Raw genomic sequence first — 26576 nt, 5'->3', positions numbered from 1 at the left:
TGTTTTACCCATAAAAAGGTACAGCACTGCAGATTTGTACCTGCCCTAGTGTGGCAAGACTATCTTGCCATGTTTAAGTGACTGCAGATCTACTCCCATCTTTTTTGCCACAGCTTACCTGAAGTCAGTGACTAGATGAGGCTACTTGGTCCCTGGGGATCAACTGCCTGTAAAATTCCTTAGTAAGCATATATAAAGACAGCCTGCCAGTTCCGCATACGCTTTTTCATTTTGTTTTCTCCTTCTCTGTGCATTTGGTGCTTTCTTTAGTCAGTTATTTTTTGTTTGGCCTCAGCACCCTGCTCAAAGTGTTGTAGTACATATAAATAAAAACAGTCTGTGTCCTGAAGTTTTTACATTCTGAAGACACATGGAAACCAGAGAAATCCAGATGTTGAGGACTTTGGGATTCTTTAGTTGCTGTTGAGATAGCTTTGAATGATTTTGCTTTTACCTTGTATACAGTTCTTTTTCTGCATTGGAAAGAAATATCAGTGGAGCAAAATTCTTGTTTCAGATATGCTGCACTGAATAACTGCGCCTAAGAATATGTCATGATCTCAGCTGTAAAATAGGTTGTATTGTTCTTCTTCTGTCTATAGTGAACACAGTTTGGAGCCTCCCTGTGCCGAAGGACACTTGCCAACCTGACAGCTGGGTACAGTTGATAGTTGCCTTCAGTCTGGTTAATAGGATCTTGTTTTCCAGATTAGGAAATTAGTTATATCAAGGGCCCTACTTCCAAATGGGGCAAGAGGCTTAAGCTTCAGGAAAGGATGGGCTACTCCTGTGTTTCATGTAATGAGCAGGAGAAAAAGGGATGCACTCTGACAGCAGCTGAAATCCGACATGATCATTCTTAGCTTTTTACTAGAATCATTCATGTTATCAGTATAGAAAGCATTTCATCTGCGTAGGCTGGCTCTCTGATCTCCTGATGTGGGTTGCTAGATACAGAGACGCCTCAGACAAGTAATGCTGCAAAAAATACGGCCGTGTTTTGCTGGGTTTGTGAATGACTACTGTTAATCATTTGACTTCTTGTTCTTACGAGGTGGGACTGTGTGAAGGGGAAGCACTGAAGCACAAGGCTCTCCATGTCTTAAGTCCTTAATTTAAGTCCTCTGAGTTGTTTGAAACCATTCCTGGTGAGGTCAGTGGCAAAACTTTTCTTTTGTCAGTTCAGGATTAGACCTAAACCCTGCACCCATTTTGACAGAAGAAATCTGAGAACATATTATTTCTCTTCCTAAATGTCAAGTTTTAAAAGGGGATGAGTTGGGGGGAGGGTTGTGCGTTGCTTGCTGTGAACTGAATTTTTTTCTGCAGGAAGTTGCTTTTCTTCAAGGCCAAAGATAAATAGTGAAATGCTAGAAATTCCCTAGGCCCTGCCTTTCAGCTGTCTAATTGTGTTCTTTGCAGAGATGCTTAAGACTCTTTGCTATGTGCAGTGTTGCTTTAAATTGTCAGTTTGTTGAGTAACCTTTTTTACACTGGTAATATGATAAAAGGGGGTCACTGTTGAAACTAGTAGCGCATTATTTTAGGCTTGATCCAAGAAGATACTTCATTTTTTCACAGTGTTGTCTGCCCATGGAGTGCCGTGCCACAGGACACCATGCTGAAGAGAAGCTCAGCTGCATAGAAAGCAGTCTGGATAGTTCCATCACAAAAAATTTTTATATTATCCTGATAGGATGCATGTAATGAAACCTCATGATGTTTCAGGGCAGTAGCTTTTCCCATAGGATCCAATATATGACACTAAAAATAGATTTAACTCTCTTTTTTTTGTTACGGGAGAAGTAATTTCGCTTTTATCTTGATGAATTACATGGCTAGTAATCTGATCAGAGTAGATCTTCAATTAAAAACGCTACAGAGAAGCTGGCAAGCAGAAATGACTGCTCAGCTCCCCCCTTTTATTTCATTTGATGTCACTTTCCTGTCAGGTCCTTTCCCCAGTTAATTTTCTTCAGCTGCATTCCTCTGCAAGTAGCAAGTCCTTTGGCTGTAAAATTAAAATAGAGGAGGAGAAAGGCAGCAATGTCTGAATCATTTTCAAAAGTCATCTTGATCTTATCTCCAGCCCTTTCCGCCCAAACCCACCAAACTCTCTACTGAGCTCTGTGCCTATAAATAGAACAGCCGCTCTCGTGCAGAGATGGGCAGCTCTGAACCAGAGGCTTGTTTTCTCTGAGCAGTGCGTGCATGCGAGAGCTCGCTTCTCACTGGTCTTTCATGTCTGAGTTATGTAGCTGTGAGGTTTTCTATAGATAGAGGCTGGCAAATGACATAAACTGCTGCTTAGGGAGGGGCAAGGTGACCTCTGGGATTGTTGCCTTTTGGTTTTAAAAAAAAAAAAAAAAGAGGTTTCTGTTTAAAAGAGGAATGGAGGAATGCACGTCTTGTGCAGAGGTGAGTGAGCCCTGCCGAGGTGAGGGGAGCCACCTGATGGGTGGCACTCGGGAGCTGAGCGTGGCAGGCGGGAGCTGTGGGAATTGAGGGAAAGCAGAGGCATTGTTTTGCTGCGAGTTACCATTCTGGTGGGCTGGGCGAGAGTTTGAGTGGCCAGAGTGCCACTGACCAAGCTTGGGAGTGCGGGGCTCTGGCTGACCCCAGTTTAAGTATATCTGTGAATAAGCAGAGCAACGGAGCTCTGAAATCTCCTCCTGCAAGTTGCTGTTTTTTGATCAGACTCCTGGCTGACTTGGTATCTTTGGGCTTTGCATCCTGGGAGTCTTCCCCAGGATTTTTAATTTCTCTCTGACTTCGGTTCAGGGCTTTGCAGAGTTCAGTAGCTACTTTCTCTGTCTCATTTTTTAATTATATGTGGTTTTGTTTAAGGAATGCAAAAGATCACTCCATGTTTCTGTATTAATCTGGAAAATCTATTGCCACTTCCCCATTTTCTTCCCTGTAAAAAGTGAACTGCAGAAATTTGTGATTTCTTTAGCATGGTAATGTAGATGCTGTTACTTTACATTTCTCTTTGATACTCAGATGCTGGAGGTTAAAGTAACTCATCAGAGAGAGAGAGATATATATTCTAGTAGGACTCTGCAGAGTTGGGCAGTGCTGTTTGTTCCACTTGGCAGATGGGAGAGTGAAATTGCTTTATTGGGATCTTGTAAAAGTTTCGTGGCAGAGGAGGAGTCTGAATGCACCTTTCCCGGTTCCAGATGAGTGCCTTCAGCTCTGGCCTCACCTTCAGGGTCATTTCAGCAAGGGATGCTGTTTGGTCAGTCTTTGAACTCCATTTTCTCTTCTGCTGAAGCTTCAGATGAAGATCATGGCTGAGTTTCAGATTCTTTGCATAGCACCAGCTCTAAGTTAGTTTAACATCTTGTTTCTGGGTATCGCTATAGTGTGTGTGCTTAACTTCCGGTCCCTAAAGCCGCTCCCAGATGCCTTATGGCTTCTTAGAGTGTATTCCTACTGCTGTGTCCCAGCTGTGACTTGTGGAAAATGGGTGCCAAAGATGTCTTTTAGTGACCACTTCAGAGTTGTGGGGAGCTGATGTGGGAGATGGCCATTTTTTGATATGAGCTTTGTCTTTGTGCATTTTCATTATCTCTTTTCATTCTGCTGGAAATACCGTGGAGTTTGGCGATTCCTGGTTGAACCAGACACACCAAGTTGGTGTTTGCGTGAGCACTGACAGGTATTTCTGCCAGTGTGCAGGTGGCTTTGTGAAACAGAACACTGGGAAACAGTGAGGTCTGGGGTTCACTAGCCTCGGAGTTGGCCAGGTCCCAGGCCCCAAGGTAGATGATGTTTCTTTTAGAGGAGATAGGGGAGCTCTCACCCTTTTCTCTTTCCCAACACAGTGGAGGAAGGTATATAGTGGCTCCTATGGCCAGCAGCTGTCTTTCAGATCTGGGGGTATGCAGGAGCGCACTCTTTCCCAGCTGATTTGTGAGTAGAGGCATCACCATGGTGGTCCAGGCCCTGTGATCTCTCAGGCCAGTTTGAGGATGGCTCAGTCTAGCAAGAGAGAAGCATGTATTGTCAGAAGGATGTTTCTTCTTATAGTCAGCATTTTTTTCCAAGTGCTTTTTGAGGAAACTTTGAGCTTGGCAAGGGCCAGTGTGTGTGGAAAGTATTAAAATCTGCAGCTGTTTCAAAAAGGAAAGACCCACATTAGAAATATATATAGCATTTTAAAAGCAAGTTTAGTGCCCTGGAAAGGATTTCTAAAACGAACTAAACCCTGTGGATCAGTAAGAGTATTTATTTTGTGCTCTGTAGTAGCCTGGCAGTGTACAGTTAACACTGTGTTTGTGAATTAATTGATACTCATTGATGACCTGACTCTGTTACAAACCTGAGTTGCACTGAGACCTCTGGTATGTTAAAGCTGTGTCATTTTTCTGGCATCAAGATACAGAATAACCTGTCTTGCAAGATTGTCAGACCATTTGTTTCCTTTGTTTTAACTGTGTGTTTATCGCATTGGGCTCTCTCAGCAAGAAGTGGGTTCCGGGGGGCTGTTTCTTGGGGACAGAAGTAGGTTTCTCATGGTATTGAGGCATGACATAGCACTGTTTGCAGTTCCTAGGCAATGCCTTCAATCAGTAATTTGGGGCTGAACCCTCAGCTTTGACTTTTCTGCCTTTTCTCTTTCTAAGCTGCAGTTTTTCAGATTATTTTCATGTAGCTGTTGGTATTCAAAATCTGTCCTTGGTGAAGGAACTAAATGTATTTGACAAAGTAGAATGAAGTGCATGTGGATTAAATACATACCCCTATGTATGCATAGTATGTGAGTGAGCATATGGGACTATGTATGCTGGTATGTCAACCTAGTTATAAAGCAGTTAAAGAAAAAAAAAAAAAAAAGCAGTGTGCGTAGACAGTTTTGGCACTCCAGCCCTGGGAAATGGCAGCCAGCCAGAGAGTACTGAGGCAGGGCCAAGACTATCTGAAGAATATCAAATGCTGAAGTTGGATATAGCTCCTTCTTCGCTCTAGTTTGACTCTTCACCTTGTGGGCCTGCAGCTTGCCAGCTCTGTACCAGGTAGATGCTGATCATTTCACAAGGCAGAACTGGAGATAGGGACGGATACACTGTGGTGTGTATGTGCTTGTAATTACCCACGACGGAAATCTGACCTCAGTGAGTTTAACTGTTACGCTCCCCGAGTCATTGTTAAACTTTGAAATACTCATTCACTCATAAGTTATTTATCTTTTTTGGTATTGTGATAGCACTGGAGACAAGGATAAAGCCACACCCCAGTGTGAATTATGCATTGTGACAGTTTAATCCTGTTAAGTTTGCTTGCTTACGTTGAATGAATTTGTTAAGCACTTCCAGCAGAGGGCACTAAGATTATTGATCTCAAACTCCAGTCTTTTTTGGTATGGGTATATAGTGGAAGAGCATAAAAGATGCCTGTAAGTAAAACGTATGCTTCCCCCTCTCCCTCCTTGTTTTGTAGACTATCATAAAAGAGGGGATGCTGATGAAACAGACCAGCTCTTTCCAGCGCTGGAAGAGACGATATTTTAAGCTGCGAGGACGAACGCTCTACTATGCAAAAACTGCTAAGGTAAGGTCTTGACAATACATGTGAGTCCAACGGAAGAAAGTCAGTGGTGGAACTTTTGGAGGTAGATGGGTGTCTGTAAGAAGACAGCCCTCAGTAAAGAACATGTGCTCTGAAAACACCTGTCTTCAGGTTTTGAGGCTACTAGAAGATCCCTCTGGTTTGCCTCACACTTGGAAATCCTTGGTTTTTAAGTAAAGCATCATGCAGACCTGTGATTCTGATTTTTCCGCATTTTTAACCCCCTTGGTGCATTTTAGTAGGGAATGGGCTCTGAATCAATAGAAGCGGAAAGAGAAGGGAGAAAATATGAATGAAAAGAAGAAATGGAGGAGACAAGCAAGGCTAGAATTTATCACATCAGAGCTGCCATGTGTCTGGTTTAGTACGTTGATAGTCAACTAGATATAAATCTGTCTCCTTTCAGAAGAACAAAGCCTACAATTTTTTTTTTTTTTAACTAATCCCTTAATAAAAATAAAGTCATCGCATTCACTGGCTGAAGACAGGCAAGTGCGAGCACCGCTGTATGGAACTAGACTTCCAAGTCCTTCACATTGCTGGGCCTTTCCTTCAGATCACAAAAGGCTGTGATGTAGTGTGCTTGACATACAGGCATGTCCCTTTGGGTCTGCTGCTTATACATTGGATTCAATAATTCATTGGGGTTTTGAATTTTTTCTTTCCAGTCCATTATTTTTGATGAGGTGGATCTGACAGATGCCAGTGTGGCAGAATCCAGCACTAAGAATGTCAACAACAGCTTCACGGTAGGATTTTTTGCATTATATTGTATTCTTCTTGGATCTTCCCCCCACAAACTTCTTCTGTAGTTTAAAAACATCTGAAAAAAATTCACAGCCTCTTTCACTAAAAAAAAAAAAATAAAAAATCATAAACTTATTTTTCTTTGCAGCAATCATAACTCATCTCCATGCACATGGGAAATACCTTGGGTTACTATGTATAGTGCTAAAACTTTACATTCAGGGATTTTCTTATCTATAAGCTAGGAGGGTTTGATAGATCCATTTACACAGTGGGACAGAAAAATTTGTTCTGCTGAGGGAGTTAGGGGCGATGTTGATGTTTATGCTGGAGATTTCGCTAAAGGAATTTAGTTTTCCCTTCCGGCCTTAAAAAATGTAAACTTCTTTCTCTGACTTTATTTGTATGTGGCTGTATGTGTGTTTATATATGCACACTATATATAGTTGCAAAGCAAAAGGAGAAACAAAAGTCACACAAATAACTGTGGAATTGGTTTAGGATACTTGTTAGATGTGGAATATGTGCTAAATATTTGCAATCTGGAAACGTGGTGGTGTCACTGCTTCATTTTCTCCAGGCTAAATAACTGGGAGAAAAAATGATTGTATTTCTGAGGTGCAGGTGTTCCCCAAGCTCCATTTTGGTGGAAATGCCTGGTGTGCAGAAAAAAGCCATTAATGGCAGCCATGCAGGGCGAGTATTAGGCAACAGTGTGAGCTTTGGAGTTGGCTAACAGCAATAACCTCCATGCAGCCTCTGAAGGGCTCAAAAGAGAGGAGGGTGTGGAGAAAGGAGGCAGTGTCAGTCTAAGGCAAGGTGAAGAGGGGAGCAATCCAGGTGGAGGGAGGAAGCTGATCCTGCAGGATGGTGACCTGCAGCTGGTGACCAAGACTGAGCAGTGTGCCTTGCTGCAGTAACGACCCGCTGCTGTCAACATCTAGCAAAGGATGTTTCTATTATGTAGCTGTAGCTTTTTGCTTTGCCTGAGCAAAGTACCTATGGGATCCACCATATGCCCAGATAAAACCCCAGCACTGTCTCAAAGTTTGAAAATACTTTCTGCCTTGATAATTGGATAAGTAGGAGGTCAATTTGGGTCTGATAGTAAATATCGATATCGGGTGTCAGTGTGTGTGTATAGAGAGAAGGATTCTGCAATGATTTCAGTAGGGGATATGTTTTCAAGCATGTGAAGTTATTTACCTGTTAATAAAGCATTTCCTCTTGGGTCTTGCTTCAGTTTTCCCATATGTAAATACAGACTGATTTTTCAGGTAAGCAAATGAACTGTTACTGTTTTGCTTATTATTATAGTTGGGAGAGATGTAATCTCTGTCAGAGACACTGGATGTTGGGACAGGAGGAAGTAGTGTTTTTGCGCTCTCAGATTGTCCCAGGTCCAGCAGTGAAGAGTTACTTCCATGACTATGATATCAGGCTCTGCCAGTTCCTGCTTTCCCTAGAGGCTATTAAGTATAGGATTACTGTGACACTCAAGTAGCAGATACAGTTTGAACTGTCTCCAGCTGATCATGGGGCTCAGGTAAACTTCAGGAAAAGCACCTCTTCTCGTAATTTGCCTACTCTGTCTATCATGGCTTACAGAGGGGTTTGACTGTGGTTTACCGTGAGCTATAAAAATACTTAGAAAATCAGAAGGTTGCCTGTTCTTGCTGCTGTTTGGTCTGCCACATGACTGCTGTCAGTGCTTTGGATTCCTTGCAGTCTTGCCATTTTCTCTTGGTTTTCTTTGAGAGCACTCTGTTTCCTCCCTGTATCTCCCCAGCTCAGTTCATTTCTAAAATTGAGTTCTTTTCCTGTTTCAAATCATTGGGACTCACTGCTGAGTTTTTATCCTAAACCACAAACATCCAACATTTGGTGTTGTATAGCAGAGACAGTTATTCTGGAGTTTTAGATGTTCTGATTTTCTTTTTGTTTCTGTGTTTTCTTCAACGGAGACTGGTAGTTTTGGATTTATGAAAGAGCGGTTTCTTTCTGAGGAAACTCATCCTCTGTCCAGGCATCCGTACTGCTTAATGTATAGATTCTGCAGGCCAGGTTGGGTGAATGTCACTCCTAAGGTACTAACAAAGGAGGTGGGAAACAAAAACACTAGGTAAACCACTTAGAGGAGCATTGTGGGTCCAAAGCAAAGATGTAATAAGGGGTGAACACTCAGAAGAGAAACTGGCAAAAAGGCAGTGAGGAATGTGGGGAGGCAGCACTATGAGGGAAGAAAACCAGAGCATGGAGACAACAAAGGTTATGTTGCATAAATAGAGAAATAAGGTTAAAAAATATAGCTGCCAGTAAACCTTTTACATAGGACATAAGTGTGAGAGCTAATTTGCTTGCTGTCAGCAGGCAGGAGAGAGAGAAATGTGGGTATTAAGATGCAGACCTCTTCCTCTAAAAAGAAGAGTGTATAATGTGGGTTCCACTGTTGTTTCCTTAGTTCATCTTGCATAGATTTCTTCAGTGAGTGTATCCTGTTTGCAATGGGGACAGTTTTCAGGACTGCTACCCAGAGTTAATGGATATGTGACTATGGAATGGGCTTGGGAGCATGTGACTAGGAGCATCTTTAAGACATTGTACAGCTCCGTCCCCCGAGAGGTGTAAGGAAAAGCTTTATGTTTAGCTATTGTTCCTTTAGGTCAGACAATGTGACTGCAGAGTTATTTAGCAGGAAGCCTCTGGGAACAAATCATGTAGCAGCCCCATGCCAGGTGTCTCATCTCTCAGGAGGACTGTAGATGTAATATTTACTGGTTCTGTCACACCTCTGCTATCTCTGTCTTTCTAAGTCATCTGTCTACAAGGTAAATTCTTTTGGGATGTCTGGGCTGTAAGTGACTAGTTCTTTCCATGTATGATCCCTTAGTACCTGGTTTATAGATCTCTCACTAGTGGATTTTCCTAGGCTGCTGCCTTTCACAGGGCCTTAGAGAGGATCTGCTGTGCTACAAACTCACAAAGAGGGTGGTCAACTTTTAGCCTGGATTCTTGCCATCAGTGTGTGCCTACATTTGTACTCCTTATGAAACAGAGATCAGCAGCATTGCATGGGTGAGATCAAAGCCTGACCCTAACTTCTGAGTAGAGCTTTCCCAGCCATACCCTCAAAGCCTCTTGTGATTTCTATAAAGTAGATGATTTGGGATCGCACTGGGCACATTGGGTCTTCCCAGTGAGACTTCAGCTGTTTCCGTGAACAGTTTTTTCTTGGACAGCGCAATTTTGCAGTAACTTGATTGGTTGATGTGCCTGTCTAATGCATTAGCCTGCAGTTGCTTTAGGAGCATTGAAACAAAATATGCCATGAGGATGAGTTCCATACTTCAAACCTGGAACAGTTTTTTCTCTAGATCATGCCAGGAAGCCTGGGTTTTGGAGATACTTCTCTCAAAATGACTGCTTTACCTGTGTCATGGACCTGAACCATCCATCCAGCATGCCCATTCTCTGCTACGAAGCCTGTAAGGTTGGCGGGGGCACCAGTCTCTCTATTGTCTGTTGCTCAGGCCAACACTTTGCCACCACAGCTATCCCCTCAAGTCTTTGAAAGGACTTTGGGTCATCTCCTTAGGCCCATTTTTGTGAATGTTTGTGTGGTGAACAAATCCTTACTCCTCAGGTTGGTGTGCTGGCTGAAGATCTGCTCTTTTCTAGAAGATGCCAACTGAATTAAGCCTGCTGCCTTCAGTGCAATTGGCACAGCTGATGGAGTGAGTCCTTATCAATTCATTGACCCTTTCCTGCCTTGTGCAGGATTTGTATAAAGCTAAAGGGGAAAAAAAAATCTAAAATATATGTTCTTTAATAAAAAACACCTGTCATCAACAGGAGAGGGCCTAGGAAGGACATCACATCTTTTCAGGTACATATTTTGTGTGTCAATGTGATTCTCACATGGTGCTTTTGTAAATGTTTTCCAGCAAGTGGTGGTGTGGACTTTCACCCTCATTCACATAACGTGGATTACAACATTCAATTCCCATCCCATCTTATTCATAGCTTTGAGATCCAATAGGAGAAAACTCCTCTCTGTGTAGAGAGATGTGGGTAGTTTGATTTCTTCTTTCTGATGCTTTAGTGGAAGTGAAGCTCGGTCAGAGCATGTTGCTGAGCACCAGGAGCCATGCTGTTGACCCCTCCTCTGCAGTTAAAGGCTCTTCACTGGAAGAGGTGGAGCTTGAACTCCTGAGCTCCTGTAAACCCTTTTCTGCTGGGAAGTACCTCTCAGCTCAGCCGCAGACAGGAAACAGCATGTTATTACAGTCAGCGCCTGCCTCTCCACTTCACTGCCGTCAGAAGGAAACTTATCCCAGCTCCTCCTTAAGCAGACAGCTAATCAGCTTGTGGCAAGTGGAACATAGCTCAGAAAGACTGATCACAGAGGGGACTAACGCTATTAATTGTATGTCAAGCAGTCTGTTTAGGTTTTTTCTGAGGGAGTAGGCTGCTCTGGACACTAGTTTAGAGGAAGATTGAACATGAAAGGTAAGAGCAGGGGTCCGAGTTTTCTGGACTAAGCATTGAGAAACATGGCACCTGTGCCAGCATAACAGGTCATCAGGAGCTCAGGTTCTTTGGAATAAGTTTGCTACAAGCTCTTGCTGTTCAGGTGTTCTCTCCTGTGTGGATTTATGTAGATAAGTTCTCCAGAATCAGGGTAAAGGGAAATGTGCCTGCAGTGCTGTTGGAAATGCTGCACCCATCAGTTAAGAAATACTGTTTATTAACTGATGATTCACCCTAACCAATGTCACAGGAGAGAGGAAGTATTGAGATTAGAGTAATACCTCTCTTTCAGAGCACTTGCATGACTGGAGGCAACAATGGTTGTGGTAGGTTGAGGAACAGGGAATTGCTGGTGCTCCTGAACGAGAGCATGCTCTCATCTCAGCGAAGCAGTATGGATGTCATTCTCCAGCTGTACGGAAGCCTGAGGTGTGCTACAATTTTTGTTACTATAACCTTGTTACTTAGTACTGACTTTATTCAGCAGCAAAGATGCCCGTTTTTGTCTTGTGAAGTTTTATGTGGCCGTCTGATCTCCTTCAGACTGTATGTTTTTGCTGTATTGTCCCAGGGCTTGTTGACGCTGTGGAGAAGTAGCATGAGTCTTCATTTTGGGGTAATTAACCTTTCCTAAAAACACAGGGTGAAGTGCTTGAACTTTAACAAAAGCTAAAAGTGCTGAGGGTGCTTCCTGACGGGGTGGGTATGTTGTTGATGTCTGCAAATTCATTTCACAATGAAGTGAAAGTGCCTTTGCCTTTTCTGTGATTTTGTGTAAAGTTGAATTATTTGTATTAGTGCTTTTAAGTGAAAATACATCCTTTTTAGCAGAGAAGGCAGTGAAGCCTTCTGTGAAGAGTTTGGTTTTGATAGAGTGAATAGAGCTGCTGAAGCTACAGGTCAGGCAGAAAGTGTGCTGCTTGTGTCTAGCGCAGGAGCTGTGTGCCTGTAAGGCACTGTTGAAACAAGAGGAACCCGGATCAGAGGTTACTTGTGCCGGTTTGAAATACAAGCTTTGAGAAAGAGCATGTGACTTATTTTTATGGGGAGAAAGAATATAAGAACTTTTGTTACAAGTTGTTTGCAGGAAGTCAGACTTGGACTTCAAGCTTGGGCTGATAGAGATCAGGGAAATCTGCATGGTTTGACACGCACAGATTCCCCAAACTGCCCCATGTGGCCTCAGTCCTTCAAAAAAGATGGGCTTGAATGTATGCTGCAGGGAGTCACTGGACTTCCTAGCGAGGGAGGGGATCTTCCTTCCCTGCTTCATCAGCACAGGGGTGAAGGACCTGGAGGGAAGACATCAGCTCTCAGAAGTGGGCAAAAAGACTTACTAATCTGGGGACATAGTTACACAGGGGAGTCACCAAGTGTCCTGGTTCCTCACTTCGCTACTTTGTACAGAGTCATGGATTGCCTTGTTAAGGTTTGGAGGAGGGAAACACTAGAAAAGAGGGACTTGCGAAAGGGATGGTTATTCTTTCCTCCTTTTTAAACTCTCTTCTACAAATTGGACAAAATTAGAGTGCACATTGGAACGTCAGGCTTTGGTGGGGGTTGTTGTCTCTTCCACACCCATGTGTGTACACATTCAGGAATTGTACACTCTCTGCTAGTGCTCTTACTCTGTTTGTATTGGCAGCTGTCAGAATTTCCTTTATAAGCAAGTGAAAATATGAGTAGAGCCATGAACTGCCATGTCCAGAATCGCTCTGCTGTTTTTCCCCCCTCCCTTCATTAAGTGCAGTTCGGTCCCCATTTCCTGTCAGAACCGCTGCAGTTTCAAAATACTTTGCTATTTTAGTAGTTTGTAATCCAGACTTCAGTGCAGTTTTTTCTGCTTGAGAAAAGGCCATTTGGTAAACAGACCATTCTGAGTCACTGTTAGTCAGTGAAAATAGTCATTTAAAATCTTTTCATGTCAAGAATTTTTAGGACTCTTAATCTAGCCTCCTGCAGGAGCTGGTCATTAGTCTGCTTGCACAGAAGAAGGAAAAAATCTGGAGAGAAACCATCGAAAAGAGGATAAACATGGAAGAAGAGTTAGAGAGTCTGGAAGAAATTGCTGTGGGTGGAGAGATCTGGCGATTGCTACTGTATGTTACAGAATGACCCCAAAATACGCTAGGAGTTTTTGAGAAAGGTGAAGCTACTGTAAGAGAAAAAGGTCAGACTGAGCTTTATGTATTTTACTGTGAGACAGGATAGATAGAGAGCTGGAAAGTGAAGGCAACTCTTTGTGAAGAGCTTTTGTTTCCCTAGAGGGAAGTTTACCACTTTGAAATTAGTGTCTGTTATTGCCCTTGTGCCTGAACACTAAGAGCTTTTGTTTGATAAACCCTTTGCTCTTTGTAACCTTCATGCCACGTTGGTGTCTTATCTACCTTCCTGAGCAAGGCTGCAGATTCCAGCGTCTTCTCCCCCTTCCAGGTGAGGACACAGAGGCAGAACAACCCGTGTTAAACAGGAGGTCATTTGAGAACATGATGGGTTTAGTTTTACATGGGAGCTGCTCTAGAAGAAAAAGACTTATTTTTATGCACATCTTTACTCTGGTCATTTTGACAGGCAGGGAGAGGCTTGCTAATAATATTCACAGAAATGAGGTCTTCCCAGTTGTGGTGCTTATGATGGTTTCACTGTTGCAGTTCGTGAAATAGGATTGGTCTTTGCCACACCCAGTGTGGAAAGCTACTGGGTTCATCACGTTGTTGAAAGCTACTCATTTCCTTTTGTGCTAGCTACCAGCCTCTTCAACACAGCTGAGGTTAGGGGGCTGTGAGGAGCTGTTACTAACAAGAAGCTGTCAGTAACAGGTCATTTTCCTACCGTGGATAAGGACTTTTATTGCTCAATCCTGTGATTTATTAGCTGCTACCCTTGATGTGTATGAGCCCACTGAGACAGCAGCTCTACCACTGGGGAACATTGACCTGCCCCTCTGTTCTTCATGGTTTTGTTTCTGTTTGAGTGAGTAGGAAGGTTTCTCTGAAATACCCTTTACCTTCCCAAATGTGCTGCTCTTTCTGAACAGTGTAGTTCTGTTTGGGAACTCTTTTCCTGGCAGGACCGTGTCCTTTCGAAAACAGATGAAGGAGGGATGCATATGTGCATTCTGCTGCATGAAGTGGAGGGTGGGCAGATAACGGAGCTGCACTAAGATGCTCTGGCACTTGGCATGGCAGCCCTGTCAGTTCCCATTTGGTGCCCTTCCATCCATGTAGATCCCTAGTGATTAATATGCATGAATTACCAGGATTGTCTGCATTTCATACCTGCTAACAGTGGCAAAGACCTTCTTGCACACTCTAGGTTTTGACAGCTATTAAGTGGTTGCAGAAGTCCTAAAATCTCCTCTTGTCTGTGTTCCTCTTACCAGTTGCCAAGAACAGGAATGTGCCTTGTTTAGGAACAGAGTTTCCAGAAGCATGTAGGAATGTGACCCTGGTATGAGAGATGATAATTTTCCCAGGGAATGCTCTGTCTGGTCTGCTTTTGTGCTGCAGCATCGTGAAAGATAGGGACTGGGAGAAAGCACAGATGGAGGGTCAGCGTGAGTTGAACTTGATCTGCGGGCACAGCATAGCAGTGGTAAGTGACAATAAGAGTGCTCAGAGAAGATGTGCTTGTAATGTGTAACCCCCTGGCAGACAAGGTACATATCGCAAGATGAATGAACCTAATAATGTAAAAACAGTCCTAAAGAGACCACACTATCTGCTGTACCTGTTTTCCTATGGAATTGAGCTGTCCTGGATTTTACAGATTGAAAATTAAGGTAGAATAGCCATGTGGAAGTCGGGAATAAAATACCTGGTATAGTGCAAACAGAGATTTGGGCACTTAGGGCTTTGAGGAAAATCTTGTTATTGCTATTTAAAAAAAAAGAAAAGGCAGAATTTGGCACAACTATATAAGAACATTAATGACTTATTTTATTTGGTGGAAATGAGAGTTTCCATAGATGGAAGATGGTAATTTTAGCAGGAAATAAAGATCTTGCACTATAAAAATAAATATAAAACTGGTGCATTTCTCCAGTGTCATATGAAAAGCTTCTTTTTTTCTTTCCCCTTCAGGGTAGCATCCAGGTTTTGACGAAAGAGAATCAGTGAAATTCTAGAGAGCTCTAACTGACCTCTGCAGTGAGTTAACGGGACCGAATTTGTTGGCAAAACTGCGTGAAAGCTGAATTGCAAATCGGAAGAGGGATGTTGTCTGTGGAGGAAGGCAAGCCTCAGTCCCCCATGAGTCTAAGCATTGATGCTTGTATTCTCTCTTCCAAACTATAGAGACCTACTAAAATCATGCCAACTTGCTAAGGCTTTGCTGGCCTGATGCTCAGCTCCAGATTGTTTCAGAAGCTGACATCAATGAGACAGGCTTTTAAGATTTTAAGTGTAAAGGACTGGTTTGAGTCTGAAACTCATATTTTCATTTTCCTTTCTTTTCCCTTTTTCACAGTTGTTGTCTTAACCTCGTGTATTTGTTGAGGGAGTAGCACTTGCTTAATCCACACTTAGTCCATTTTGCCCTCTGAGTTCAGAAATCATATTTGAAACATATAGTGACTTTGCTGGTTTGTGAATCTTGCTGATGAACGTTTTAATGTATACCAGTGTTCATTTAACTACTGCTGTTGCTGGAACAGGAGCTGAAGTGGATAAAATGGCTGGGTCCTCATTATAGTCTCATCCAATTTTCCTTCCTGAGTTTTTGGGTTCATAGGATACCAAGAGCTCACTCCACTCTACAGAAGCAGACGTAACAGTTAGCTACAGATGGTGGACATTTTCTCCACCTTTGCCATATGTGATCAAGCTGAAGTTTTTGCCTGCACCAACACCATTCTCGCAGCTATTTTATTTTTTCTAGTTGCAATTCCTAGGTCTTTTGAGCTCCAGAAATTCCTGTTGTCCTTGTACCCAAATCATCAACTGTTTGGAATAATCCAGGATCTCTTTGGGGGATTTATAGCTGATACCTTTGAACATAAGACTATATTTGAACAGGATGTGAGTAAAAGGAAGCAGTCAGAATGAGCAGGTGTTCTCATACACCCGCTTTTGGCCACTCTGAGAAATGTATCACATCAGAAAACCTATATTTAGCAAAGTTGTATGTCCCCTCCTCCCTGTCTCCCCCCGCAGCATTTCTTCAGCCAGCTCCGTGATTGGGCCAGTGTGATCTTAACTTGTTTTGCTGTCTTTTGTGGTCACTGAGCTCACCAGATCTACTCTGATAACAAACAGTCCCAATGCATGTTTGGCCAGACTGTTACTTTTTTGCCGAGAAGTTTCTGGGCAGCCAGAAAATGCTGAAGGAGGAAGTGAGCAGAGATGATAAAGTTGTCTTTGATGGCAGCAAGACCAGCGAATGAAGTTTATGCTCCAGCTGTTGGGTGGAGGAAGGTTGCTCAGTACAGCAAAACACCAAAGGGTGAAGTATAGCAGATTTCTATTTAAAATTTGGTCTAATATAAGGAGTCTTTTTTGGACTGCCTTTCTAATCCAATTATTCACAGCTGTTCATTGGGGAAGGACATCCAGGGACATCCAGTCCATTTTTAGAATGTGAAATGAGAAATTTTCTTTGGTTGGCTCTGTTGTTTGCCAGCTGGCCTGGTTTGAAATGTCAGTAAACTGGTATTAGTTTTGGACAGGGGAGTGTGGGTCAACATGAGGGGTGGAGGTTAACAGCTGGTAAGAGGGCATGTGCTGTATGAGGAAGAGACAGAGGAGATAAAGCTAAATTTTGGAGAAGTGTCAGGGGAGCATCACTATTTGCACAGACAGCCAATGAAGGCATGGCTTTTTCCAGATCTAGATATTTTTAGATTTAGAGTGAGCAGACTTGAAAATTGAGAGTTTCTCTAATAGACTTGAGATGGCTCATCTGCAAAGAGGGCTCATAACTGTCTGCAAAGGAGTGACCTGGTGGGTAGTTGATTGCCACCATAATTCCTGCAAAAGATATTTCTGGGGTTTCATACGCAGTGAGGAGTCTGTGAATTAAGTTGTGTCCTGATCTGAAATGTCTTTAAGCGTTCCTGCCATTCTCATCCATCCTTACGGCTTTTCAGGATTGACTAGAGGGATTGGCAGCTTTTTTTTTTCCCCATGACTGTTGTTGAGCTCTTTTGCTGGTCAGTGTTAGGTCTCAATAAAGTCAATATGTGGTGAGCTCTGGGCACACGGGTATCTGGGCATCCAGTTCCTACTAAGGAGTGAAATCTAAAGAATCATACCCAAAAGTTCAATAGCATTTAGGATCAAAAAAGAATGTTAGTTTTTAATACTCCCGTTTTAGGAATAACAAGCACTTTTAATTTATGTAATTGCTCATATCTAGGTAAAATTCTGAGCTGTTTCAGGGCAGGAACACTCAGAGTTCTGCCAATCTCCAAACAGGTCAGAAATGTGTGAGATTATAAATAAATCTTAAAACTTTTTACTGTGTTTTTTTTTAACTCCGAGCAAGGCAGCCCTCATCCTAACTCTAAAGCAATGAGATTGTTGTTTTTGTGCTCTCCCTTTATATGAGAACAAGAGGTCACTGGATGACATTACTGCTTTGTAAATTTAGAACAAATAAAAGGAAATGCTACTTCACCTAGTGCGTCGTCATCCTGTGGAATATACTGTTCCAGGATGTTAGTCAAAAGCTGTAGCCAGAACATAAAAAATAGCTGGACCATGCTCTCTTCTAGACACATTTGCCAACAGGGATAACTAAGCCTCGTGTTCCAGAGTATCGGCTCATTGTGGCTGTAGCTGAGAGCAAACACCCTGGACTCCCTGGCTGGGAAAGGACAGCTTTTCAGGGGGAAGATTGCTGTGGCTTCTTTTGGAGATGACAAGAATGATTTTTTTTTTTTTTTAAATTTTTTTTTTTTTTTTTCCTGGTGTGAGATGTTAGATCATCGGTCTCGTCTAGGCAGCGCAGTGTATGTAATAGCCTTTCTCCCTCTGTTAGTATCCTTCAACAGGTGGATGTCTGAATTTGAAAATACTGGCTCAAGTAGGAGGAGGTAAAAATGGTAGGATGACTGTTTTTCTTTCCGTGTGAGGGACAGCATGTTTCTGTTAATCTCAGTTCTGCCCTTATTCAGGACCAATGTTGTGGCGTGCCTGTTGCACATCAGCCTGCACAGGTAAGAGACCGGTGGCTGCCCGCAGCGCAGGGGAAGCAGGAGTGTCTTAGCACTCACAGGGTATCTGGTGTTGGCTGTTGTGTATGTGAGGCTGTATGAAAGGTGAGAACTGTTGAACTACTCTGCAAAGGAAGTGTCCCTATTAATATGTTTCTGGATTCCTAATTAGCCTCATTAAAATGTTTAACTGTAAGGCCACTGCATGTTAATCAGAAAAACAGGTTTGTATGGTTTCTTAATTTCCCCAAAGAATTGTTACGTTAGTTACATTAAAATCTTATCTGTCCTTCACAGTGAAGCCTGAATTGTCCCAGTTTGTCCTCCATAGAAAAGGAGTGAGGTTTGAGATTGTATTATTTTATTTCCCATCTCTGATGATACCACTAAATCCCAATAGAAATGTTGCTTTAGAACTGACTAATGGGGAATGCTTTTCATAAATCTATCTTGCACAAAGTTATGTTTTATTTGCAGTTTTGTAGTTACACAATAGACCCTTTATTTTAATTCTGTGACTCTTTGTCTCGATGATTCAAGTATGAAAATCTTCTTGATCTCTTTATTTGTCCTCTTGTCTTATAAACTTTTAACTTTGTTCTCTGAACAGAGGATTGCCAGCACTGAATGTGGGGATTTTTAAGATGATGCAGTAGGTGACTTAAGAAGGAATTAGTGATTTTGTATATTGGACAGTCTCTCCAGTGACCCAGGAAGTCAGTAGCCTCAGAAATTAATTCTTATCAAAGGAGTGTCTGCATTTCTGTATTTTATGCCAATATTTTAGATTTCATGTCTTCCAAGGTGATTTAAAAATGATACTATGTACTTTGCATTTGCCCTTTTTTTTTTCCCCCAAAAAGAAACAAAAATAGGAAGAGGGACAGCACTGAATAGGAGTGTTCTGAAATGGGATCATGATGATAATACATTCATTTTACCAACTGTTATAAATTATTTTTCCCCACTGCCCAAGAGCGTGCCAGTGGCTTGTTGACTGAACTGACAGTTCCTTATAAAAACTGGCTATTTTTAAAGCAATGACAGGTCCTTGGATGCTTTGTCCTAGGATGTTTGGACTTTACATAGGGTACTGTTGTATATATGCAATTATAGATGTTCTTGGCTTTGCCACCAGAAGAAAGTGGGGCCCTGCGCTGTCTGAACAAATTATTTGAACTTGGTTTTACTTCCAGGGAAAAAGCTGCCTCCTCTTAGCAGGATTTCAGAGATGCCGCTCGTTCTTCTCTAACTTCACACTGATTTTTACACTAGTGTTTCATGCTCCGTAAAAGGTTTCCCTAGGGTAGCCTTTCTTATATAGCAGAGTTTTTGATGGAAATGCAGTTAACCGCCACTTTTCTACTTTCCCAAGGAAAAGGAAAGACTTCTGTGATTATCTTCTTTGGGAATAAATTTTATCAGAGCTGGAATTGTTTAAAGGAAAAGTCAGGGAAGAGGGAAGGAGTGCTTCAAAGTTTTATTTTTAGAAAATTGTAAATATTTATTTCTGTTTGGTTACAATTGATACAGATCAGGTCATTTTGTCCAAGATAGAATGCTCCATGCCAAAAACTGTGTTTCTAATGTGAATGGCCAGTCCTTGCATTAAAAAGGTGCTTAGCAACATTCAGTGCCTACTTAATGTGTCTGTGGCACCCTTTTCTAGGTACTGGTAATGTCTCTGGGTAAAGTTAGTGTTACTGCAAGTGAATGCTGCAATCTGTCCTATGAAATGAAACATATTTTGAAAATTGAAGAGCTTAAAATAAAGGAGAAATTTACAAGTGCATCTTTTTTGTTGACATTACATACACATTTCTTAGTGGATGCTCTGATGCACTTTAATATCAACTAAAAGTTTTGTGTTCAACTTCAGAGGTTTTTCTTTTTAATCTGTTCTGTGAATGATAATGAGAGAAGCGAGAAACAGACTGGAAAATAGTAGTTAATGGGGGTCATGTATTGGGGTGATGTGTGAGGGTTTTTAGTGTTCGTTAACAAAACTTTGGCTGTGTGCTTGCGAGAGCCACATGGGCTTCATCAACCTGACACAATCCTAGTTTGTTTTCATATGTTGTTTCAGATGTTAGGGTACAATTTGCTGGAAAAGCAGATGATGTAGACAATTTTTTTTTCATGTGCAAAATGTAGAGGGACGCAGGAGAGTCTGGGCTGCTGGAAGTTTTTAGAATTTATATAAAGGGGAGCCTTTTGATTTTTTGTTAATGGTGCTCAACCTTAATGCAGCTTTTCTTAAATCCAGATCTTGCAAACACTTCAATATTGATCTAATTTAAGACATCAGTTGGATGGAAACCTGTACAGAGGTGTGCCCAGGGAGACGGTGTCAGTAAGATAAGATAACTACAGTGTGGGGAAGAAAGACTTTTGTCTTAGGAAGAATAAATGTTGATTTATAGTCAAGTCTGGACCCCAGCTGAATGGGCAGCGCTGTGGACAGCAGACATGGTCCTCTGAAGAGCTAGGAGCTTTTATTTCTCTCTGCTGCCGCCATCTGACAAAAGGAGAGAGCATTGGTGATAAGCTACACAGAGACCTGTCTGCCTTCCGGGGCAGAGGGGAGCTTCGGCCACCCTGAATGTCTTCTGCTGGTTTGTTAAAACACTGAACTGTTTAACACAGGGCAGCTAACGCATGGGAGTTAGCCCAGGGTAGAAACACACTGAGGAGAGTATTTTTACAGGAAGGCAAACTCACCACAACCTCAAGCTGCTAGTGGAGCATTTGTTGGAATATCTTTTATGTAATAAATGTAGAACAAGCCATCAGGAAACATGAGGGTTCAAAATACAGTAATTTCTCTTCTAGATTGCTTATTTGATTTCTCATCTAGATTGCTTGTCTTGTTTGATTTCCTCCCTCCTCCCTCCCCACTTGTCATGACTCTAACCAGGTTTTTAGTATGATGTTACAGAGCATGTTATCTAATTTATTAATTGCTAGAAACTGGTATATTATGGTGTTAACAAAATTTTTTAATGTTGTTGCCAATTTAAAAAGTCATTAAGTACTTGAAAAAAACTTATGCAAGTTCTGCACATGTAATATATTAACTTTTACTGCTCTGTGCTTGATTCGTATTTTGCTGTTATTTGGATATGAGAGATTTCTTTACTCAGTTCAGTACTGGGAATGACAGCTGAAATCTCTGTGGTTCTGTACACTTATGAAGGAATTAAGGTATGTTATGGTGAAGAGAAACATGGCTGAAAGGTGCAGATAACTTCTGTTCTGTTGTACAGCTCATTGGCTCTGAAAATAGCTTCAATAGACTACACTAGTGATAACGTGTTCATTTGCTGTCTCTCACTGACATGCCCAGAATACATGCTATTAATTTTCTCTCACTCTTCAGATTATCACTCCATGTCGGAAGCTCATCCTTTGTGCTGATAACAGAAAAGAGATGGAAGATTGGATTGCAGCACTGAAGACTGTACAAAACCGTGAACATTTTGAGGTAATAGGAAAATGTGCTCCTTTGCATTCTGTGCTTTCTCTCCTAAATAACAGCTTGTTTTGAGATTGGAGTCAGCTTCCAGTGAAATTAATAGAGGTCATTTTTATTGACTATAATGGGTATAGTGTTAGGGCTTCTGTAAAAACTATCTCAAATACACTGAAGTGATTCTCCAAAGAATGCTTGTGGCTTTGTATACTCTCCCTTGGTAACTTTGAGAGCGCTTTTCAGAGTATGGGTAGGCTTTGAAACACAGTTCTCCCATTGTCTTTCACTCTTCAGTTATCCTCCCTGTCCTAATTCACATCTTGCCTGCTTGGTATTCTGCCTACTTCAGTGCATGTGTTTGCTTTTGGGAGCTGTAGTTAGACGAGCACTGCCACCAAAAGAAGCTGTCTTGCGTTTTCCCCACTCTGATGCTTGTCTCCCTGTTGTCTCCTCTCTTATGCTGGCACAAGCATTCCTCTGCTATGCAATAAACCAGGTTGGGGAACTGATCTTGCTGAAAACTTAATCCAACAAAAAAATGGGGAAGGGAAGGATCAATTCTCCAGCAGATAAGCTCTCCAGTTCATTTTCTTACACACACTTGCACTGAGACAAGGATGGGAGGTAGGACAGAAGCAGGAATGAAGGTGTGGCTGCTTCTTCTAGTCTCTTCTGGCTTAAAGACCTTCTTGAGTTACAGCTATTGTGTATAAACTGCATGTGGCCTACCCTTTCCTAGTAAAAGTGTTCTGTTTCTGCCTTTCCTGACTGCTATGTGCAAGTCTTTGTTTTAAGGAAAAAAAGTCTTGTTGCTCTACTTTAGACTTTGCTGAAATACATTTATTTTATTAGTCTACCCAGTACAGCATGGACCATTTCTCAGGGATGCATAACTGGTACGCCTGCTCACATGCTCGGCCAACATACTGCAATGTGTGTCGGGAGGCATTATCTGGAGTCACGTCGCATGGGCTCTCATGTGAAGGTAAGCGTGCTTTCTCGTCTCCTGTTTTGGGAACATCGTCTTTATAGCTCAATGCCATGTTCCAGAGATAATTTAAGAGGAATGTTGTTAACAGTCTGCAAAAAGATGTAGAAAAATGCTGCATAATAAACTTGAGAGAGCTACAGGCTGTGTCTGAGACTGGAAGTATTGTCTGGACCCGATGCTGAAATGTTTTGCTGCTGAATCCCTTTGGCTTCACAGAGAATTTTCCTGCAGAAGTCAAGATCAGGATCTTGCTATTTTGTAAAAGGATAATAGATGTGATGATGTTTTCATGCTGGTTTTAGTGTTGGAACTGATAGTAATATAGCTGATTATCTTTTTTCCCGTATACCTAAATAGTGCCATCCCTTATTAAAATCATGCTTCTGAAGTGAGCAGGTATGTACTTCTGAGGTATCAGATAGAATATTCATAAGAATACTCCTGTTCATAAGAATAATCATATTTGTAAGAACATCTTTGTTAAGTGTTTGAATGCCAGGAGGTTATTCTTTTTCAACTTTGGCATAGCAGACTTGCCTGGCTGCACACAGCTCATACTTCTAGTGTGAATGAGGTTACACCCACACTGTGTAAAAGGATGCAGGAGTGTATGAGTATGTAAATCATGTCAAATTTAACAAGGTGATAACTAAGCTTTATACAAGCAACTGGCAAAAGTGACAAGGCCAGAATTAATAGCTAGCTCATCCTACTCAGTATGCCTTGAGCTGATAGTTTTGGCAGTGCTAACAAGGGTAGTGTGTGCCCATGCTTTCTTCTGGAGCCAAATATGGTCACTTGGGAAAGCTTTTGCACAAACTGCCACATTACATGTTCTGAGGCAGCATTAATGTATTCTCTTCCTCTCTAGTGTGCAAGTTTAAAGCCCACAAGCGGTGTGCTGTGCGGGCAACCAATAATTGCAAGTGGACGACTCTGGCCTCTATTGGGAAGGATATCATTGAGGATGAAGATGGGGTAGGTGTTAGTCTTAACTCTTCTAGCCTCATCTTGATGTGGAAGCGCTGGCATGTGCTCTACAGCTTTCTTCAGTGTATGAATAGCAGATTCTGCCTTTATATGTTAGCAATATGGGAAAGGCCTTTGCTGTCAGAGCATGAGATTCTGTGTGAAAGTCCAACCAAGGTAGTGAAGACTCCTTAATATGAAGAGACTCCTGCTATGGACTGGGGGAGCTGAGGTTAAATAATTGGAGGCGTGGGGAACCTGGTCTGAGTTTTGGCAAAAGAAAGATAAATGAGTGGTTGGAACAGTACCTTAGCATATGGGATGTCTGATGCAAGTCCGTGTTTTCTGGGTAGCCTGGGGCGAGTCACCTGGTCTCCCTGTGCTTGAGCGTGATGTTAAATGCCAAAAGAGATCCTCAGGTGTTTTCTAGAAATTGCCTTTGCTGTCCTTGAACAGTGCATATAAAGACTTGCCTCTCTGTATGTCTCAGTGCATCCTGCGCCCTTGAGTTGCGCTCTGGAAAGTCCATATTGCTTCTCTCCCTCTGTACCATTTGCAGATCTCGATGCCACATCAGTGGTTGGAAGGAAACCTGCCTGTGAGTGCCAAATGCACTGTGTGTGATAAAACCTGTGGCAGTGTTCTACGTTTGCAAGACTGGCGTTGCCTTTGGTGCAAAGCCATGGTGAGTTGAATAAACATGATCATTTCAGTGAAAGGATAGTCTTTCATCAGCTCTGTGGTGTGTTCTTTTAGTGACATTTACTTAAAATGAAATCTCTCACCGTGCTGTCAGTATTTGCCATGAAGGACTTTATTGTTCTTTCTCCAGATGATAAACAAGATAGAAAGAGATAGAAATTTAAATTTGTGCTGAAAAGTATCACTGTGATGCATAAAAGTAAGACCTGAAATAAGTATCTGGCTTCTCTGCAAGCTCATTTTCTTTTGATAGTGAGCTTTCATAGAAGAATCTAATTAAACTAGATATGAATCAATGCCTCAGGCATGGGAGATGTTGGATTTTAAGGAGCCGTTATTTGTCATTTCTGCAAGTTGAAAAGGTACAACAAAAAAGGACGATAAAGAATACTAAGCTATTTTAATAACAGCAATTCCTTTTTCCATTACAATAAATTTCTCTTGCCTAACCACTGCAGTGATGCAGATCTTGCTGTGTTTTCAGTTGTCTATAATATTAATAAGAGAAGTATCACAAAAGACGTGTTTATAATGTGGGGGGCAGGGGCGCAAACCCTCTATCTTGTAGTCTTTGCGTACTGAAGTGCCCTACTCTGCTTTGTATTTCCTTTTTTGGGTGGCTTTATTAATCCCTTCTTCTCTTACCTCTTAATGTCTGTCATGTCTTTCTGCTTTGTTTTTTGCTTTATTGTTTTCTTGAATTCCCAGCTTTTTCTTTTGTTGCTACTTCTGATCTCTCAGCTGAGGCTAGGATTTTGAAAGCAGAATGCCTGAGGGCTCTTAAAGCCACATAATCTATTATCTGGTCCTCTCAGCACTCAAAGTGCTAGTCTCATAAATTCAAATGGCAGAAAAAGTATGTACTAATGGAAAGAGGAGAATTAATAGAAGACTGATTAGATCATTCTTAAAATAACTTTATTGATTGACATTTCCTTGGATTCTCCCCCTCTTCCTTTCATACTCTTCCTTTACAGCCTCCTGTTGGGTGGCTTTATGAGTTATACCACAATGCCCAGAAGAGTCTGAATGAATGTTTTTTTTGGTGGTATTTTCAGGTGCACACAGCATGTAAAGAGTTGTTGCCGAACAAGTGCCCTCTTGGGCTGTGCAAAGTATCTGTCATTCCTCCTACTGCTCTTAACAGCATTGATTCAGATGGTAAGTATCGCTAGTAAGTAGTGCCTTCTTTCTCTTCCTCTCAGTCCCAGTCCCTTCAGCTAACACTATTAATGCTAGACTCTGTCAAATGAAAATTCTGCTTTTTGGTGTTGCTGAAATTCCAAACTGGAAGATATTGCTGAAGTATGGCAGTGAACTGCTTTGCTTTTGCATTCAGTTTATTACCCTGTAATGTCAGTATTTGCTGAGCTGCAGCTGTTAAAATTTATTGAAAACAACTGTATTGCAGAAGCAGTTTGGAAAGGTTGGGGAAGCTGAAAACTTTGGCATACTGCTAGGAGATAAGTGTGACATTTGGCAGCATGAGGTGTGGTTTGTGCTGGATTCAGGGCTGTGCATGTTTGGCATTTACCCAGTGAGTACCATAAGCACAAGGAAAGTATTAGCTTCTTTGTAGCTGTGCTGGGGTGTGGGGTGTTGTTTTTTTCCCTCACTCCATCCCCATGGGCAGCTTCACACCCCTGGCTTTTCCTCCCTTTCCCTTCCGTTTTCCCCAACAGGTTTCTGGAAAGCTACTTGTCCCCCTTCTTGCACAAGCCCTTTGTTGGTCTTCGTCAACTCAAAAAGTGGAGACAACCAAGGCGTAAAATTTCTACGAAGATTCAAACAGCTACTGAATCCAGCCCAGGTCTTTGACCTCATGAATGGAGGACCTCACCTTGGGTAAGCAGATATTCTATGGAAGCATGCATTCATTGTAAATACCAGAAAAGTACAAGTGATTTATTTGATTATATATCAAAATATATAATATATAATTATATATCAAATATATTTATTTGATTATATATCCTCAAATATAACAAGGAACCCATTCCTCAGAGAAGACTGAACACATATGAAGTTTGGAGGGGTTTTCTCCACTCTGTGTTTAGTGTTATTGATTAGCTAAACCCAAAAATGTTGTTGAAAAAGGTTATTATTTCCATTCATCAGTAACAGCAGGACAGCTTGAGGTGTTTTGGGGGAATTCCAGAAACACTCCCCTGGAAGAAGACTAAGCATGGAAAGCTTGAATCCAAGAAGAAGACTTGTCAGCAAACAGACTTGTAACAGGCATCCTGATGTACTGTTAACGAGAATTAACTTAAGTTAAATTGGGTGAACAGACAAATCTCATAGATAGCAAATGAATATTGTCAAAATGAGATTTATCCAGAAATAACTTATCTGGGAAGTATGTGAAACTTCCATCCCTTAAGGATTTTATGGTGATATTGGGAAAATGTCTTTTATGAATGCTTTTGGTAAAGTTG

At 41.7% G+C, this 26576-nt stretch overlaps 1 protein-coding gene across 1 annotated transcript in view; it reads left to right on the top strand.

The window, feature by feature from the left end:
- Positions 1–5505: 5505 nt before the first annotated feature.
- Positions 5506–26576, top strand: part of DGKD (diacylglycerol kinase delta) — a 41050-nt gene continuing 19979 nt past the window's right edge. The window contains exons 1-8 of the mRNA XM_075717177.1: positions 5506–5556; positions 6243–6323; positions 21384–21488; positions 22329–22461; positions 23339–23445; positions 23996–24121; positions 25197–25299; positions 25821–25983. Of these exons, the coding sequence (XP_075573292.1) occupies positions 21435–21488; positions 22329–22461; positions 23339–23445; positions 23996–24121; positions 25197–25299; positions 25821–25983 (686 nt within the window). The 5' untranslated portion in view covers positions 5506–5556; positions 6243–6323; positions 21384–21434. The remainder of the gene's footprint in view (positions 5557–6242; positions 6324–21383; positions 21489–22328; positions 22462–23338; positions 23446–23995; positions 24122–25196; positions 25300–25820; positions 25984–26576) is intronic.

This window comes from Pelecanus crispus, chromosome 9, assembly GCF_030463565.1.
Source record: "Pelecanus crispus isolate bPelCri1 chromosome 9, bPelCri1.pri, whole genome shotgun sequence".
Classification (NCBI taxonomy): Eukaryota; Metazoa; Chordata; class Aves; order Pelecaniformes; family Pelecanidae; genus Pelecanus; species Pelecanus crispus.
Note: the sequence above shows the minus strand (reverse complement) of the source record. Positions and strands in the feature narration are given on the sequence as shown.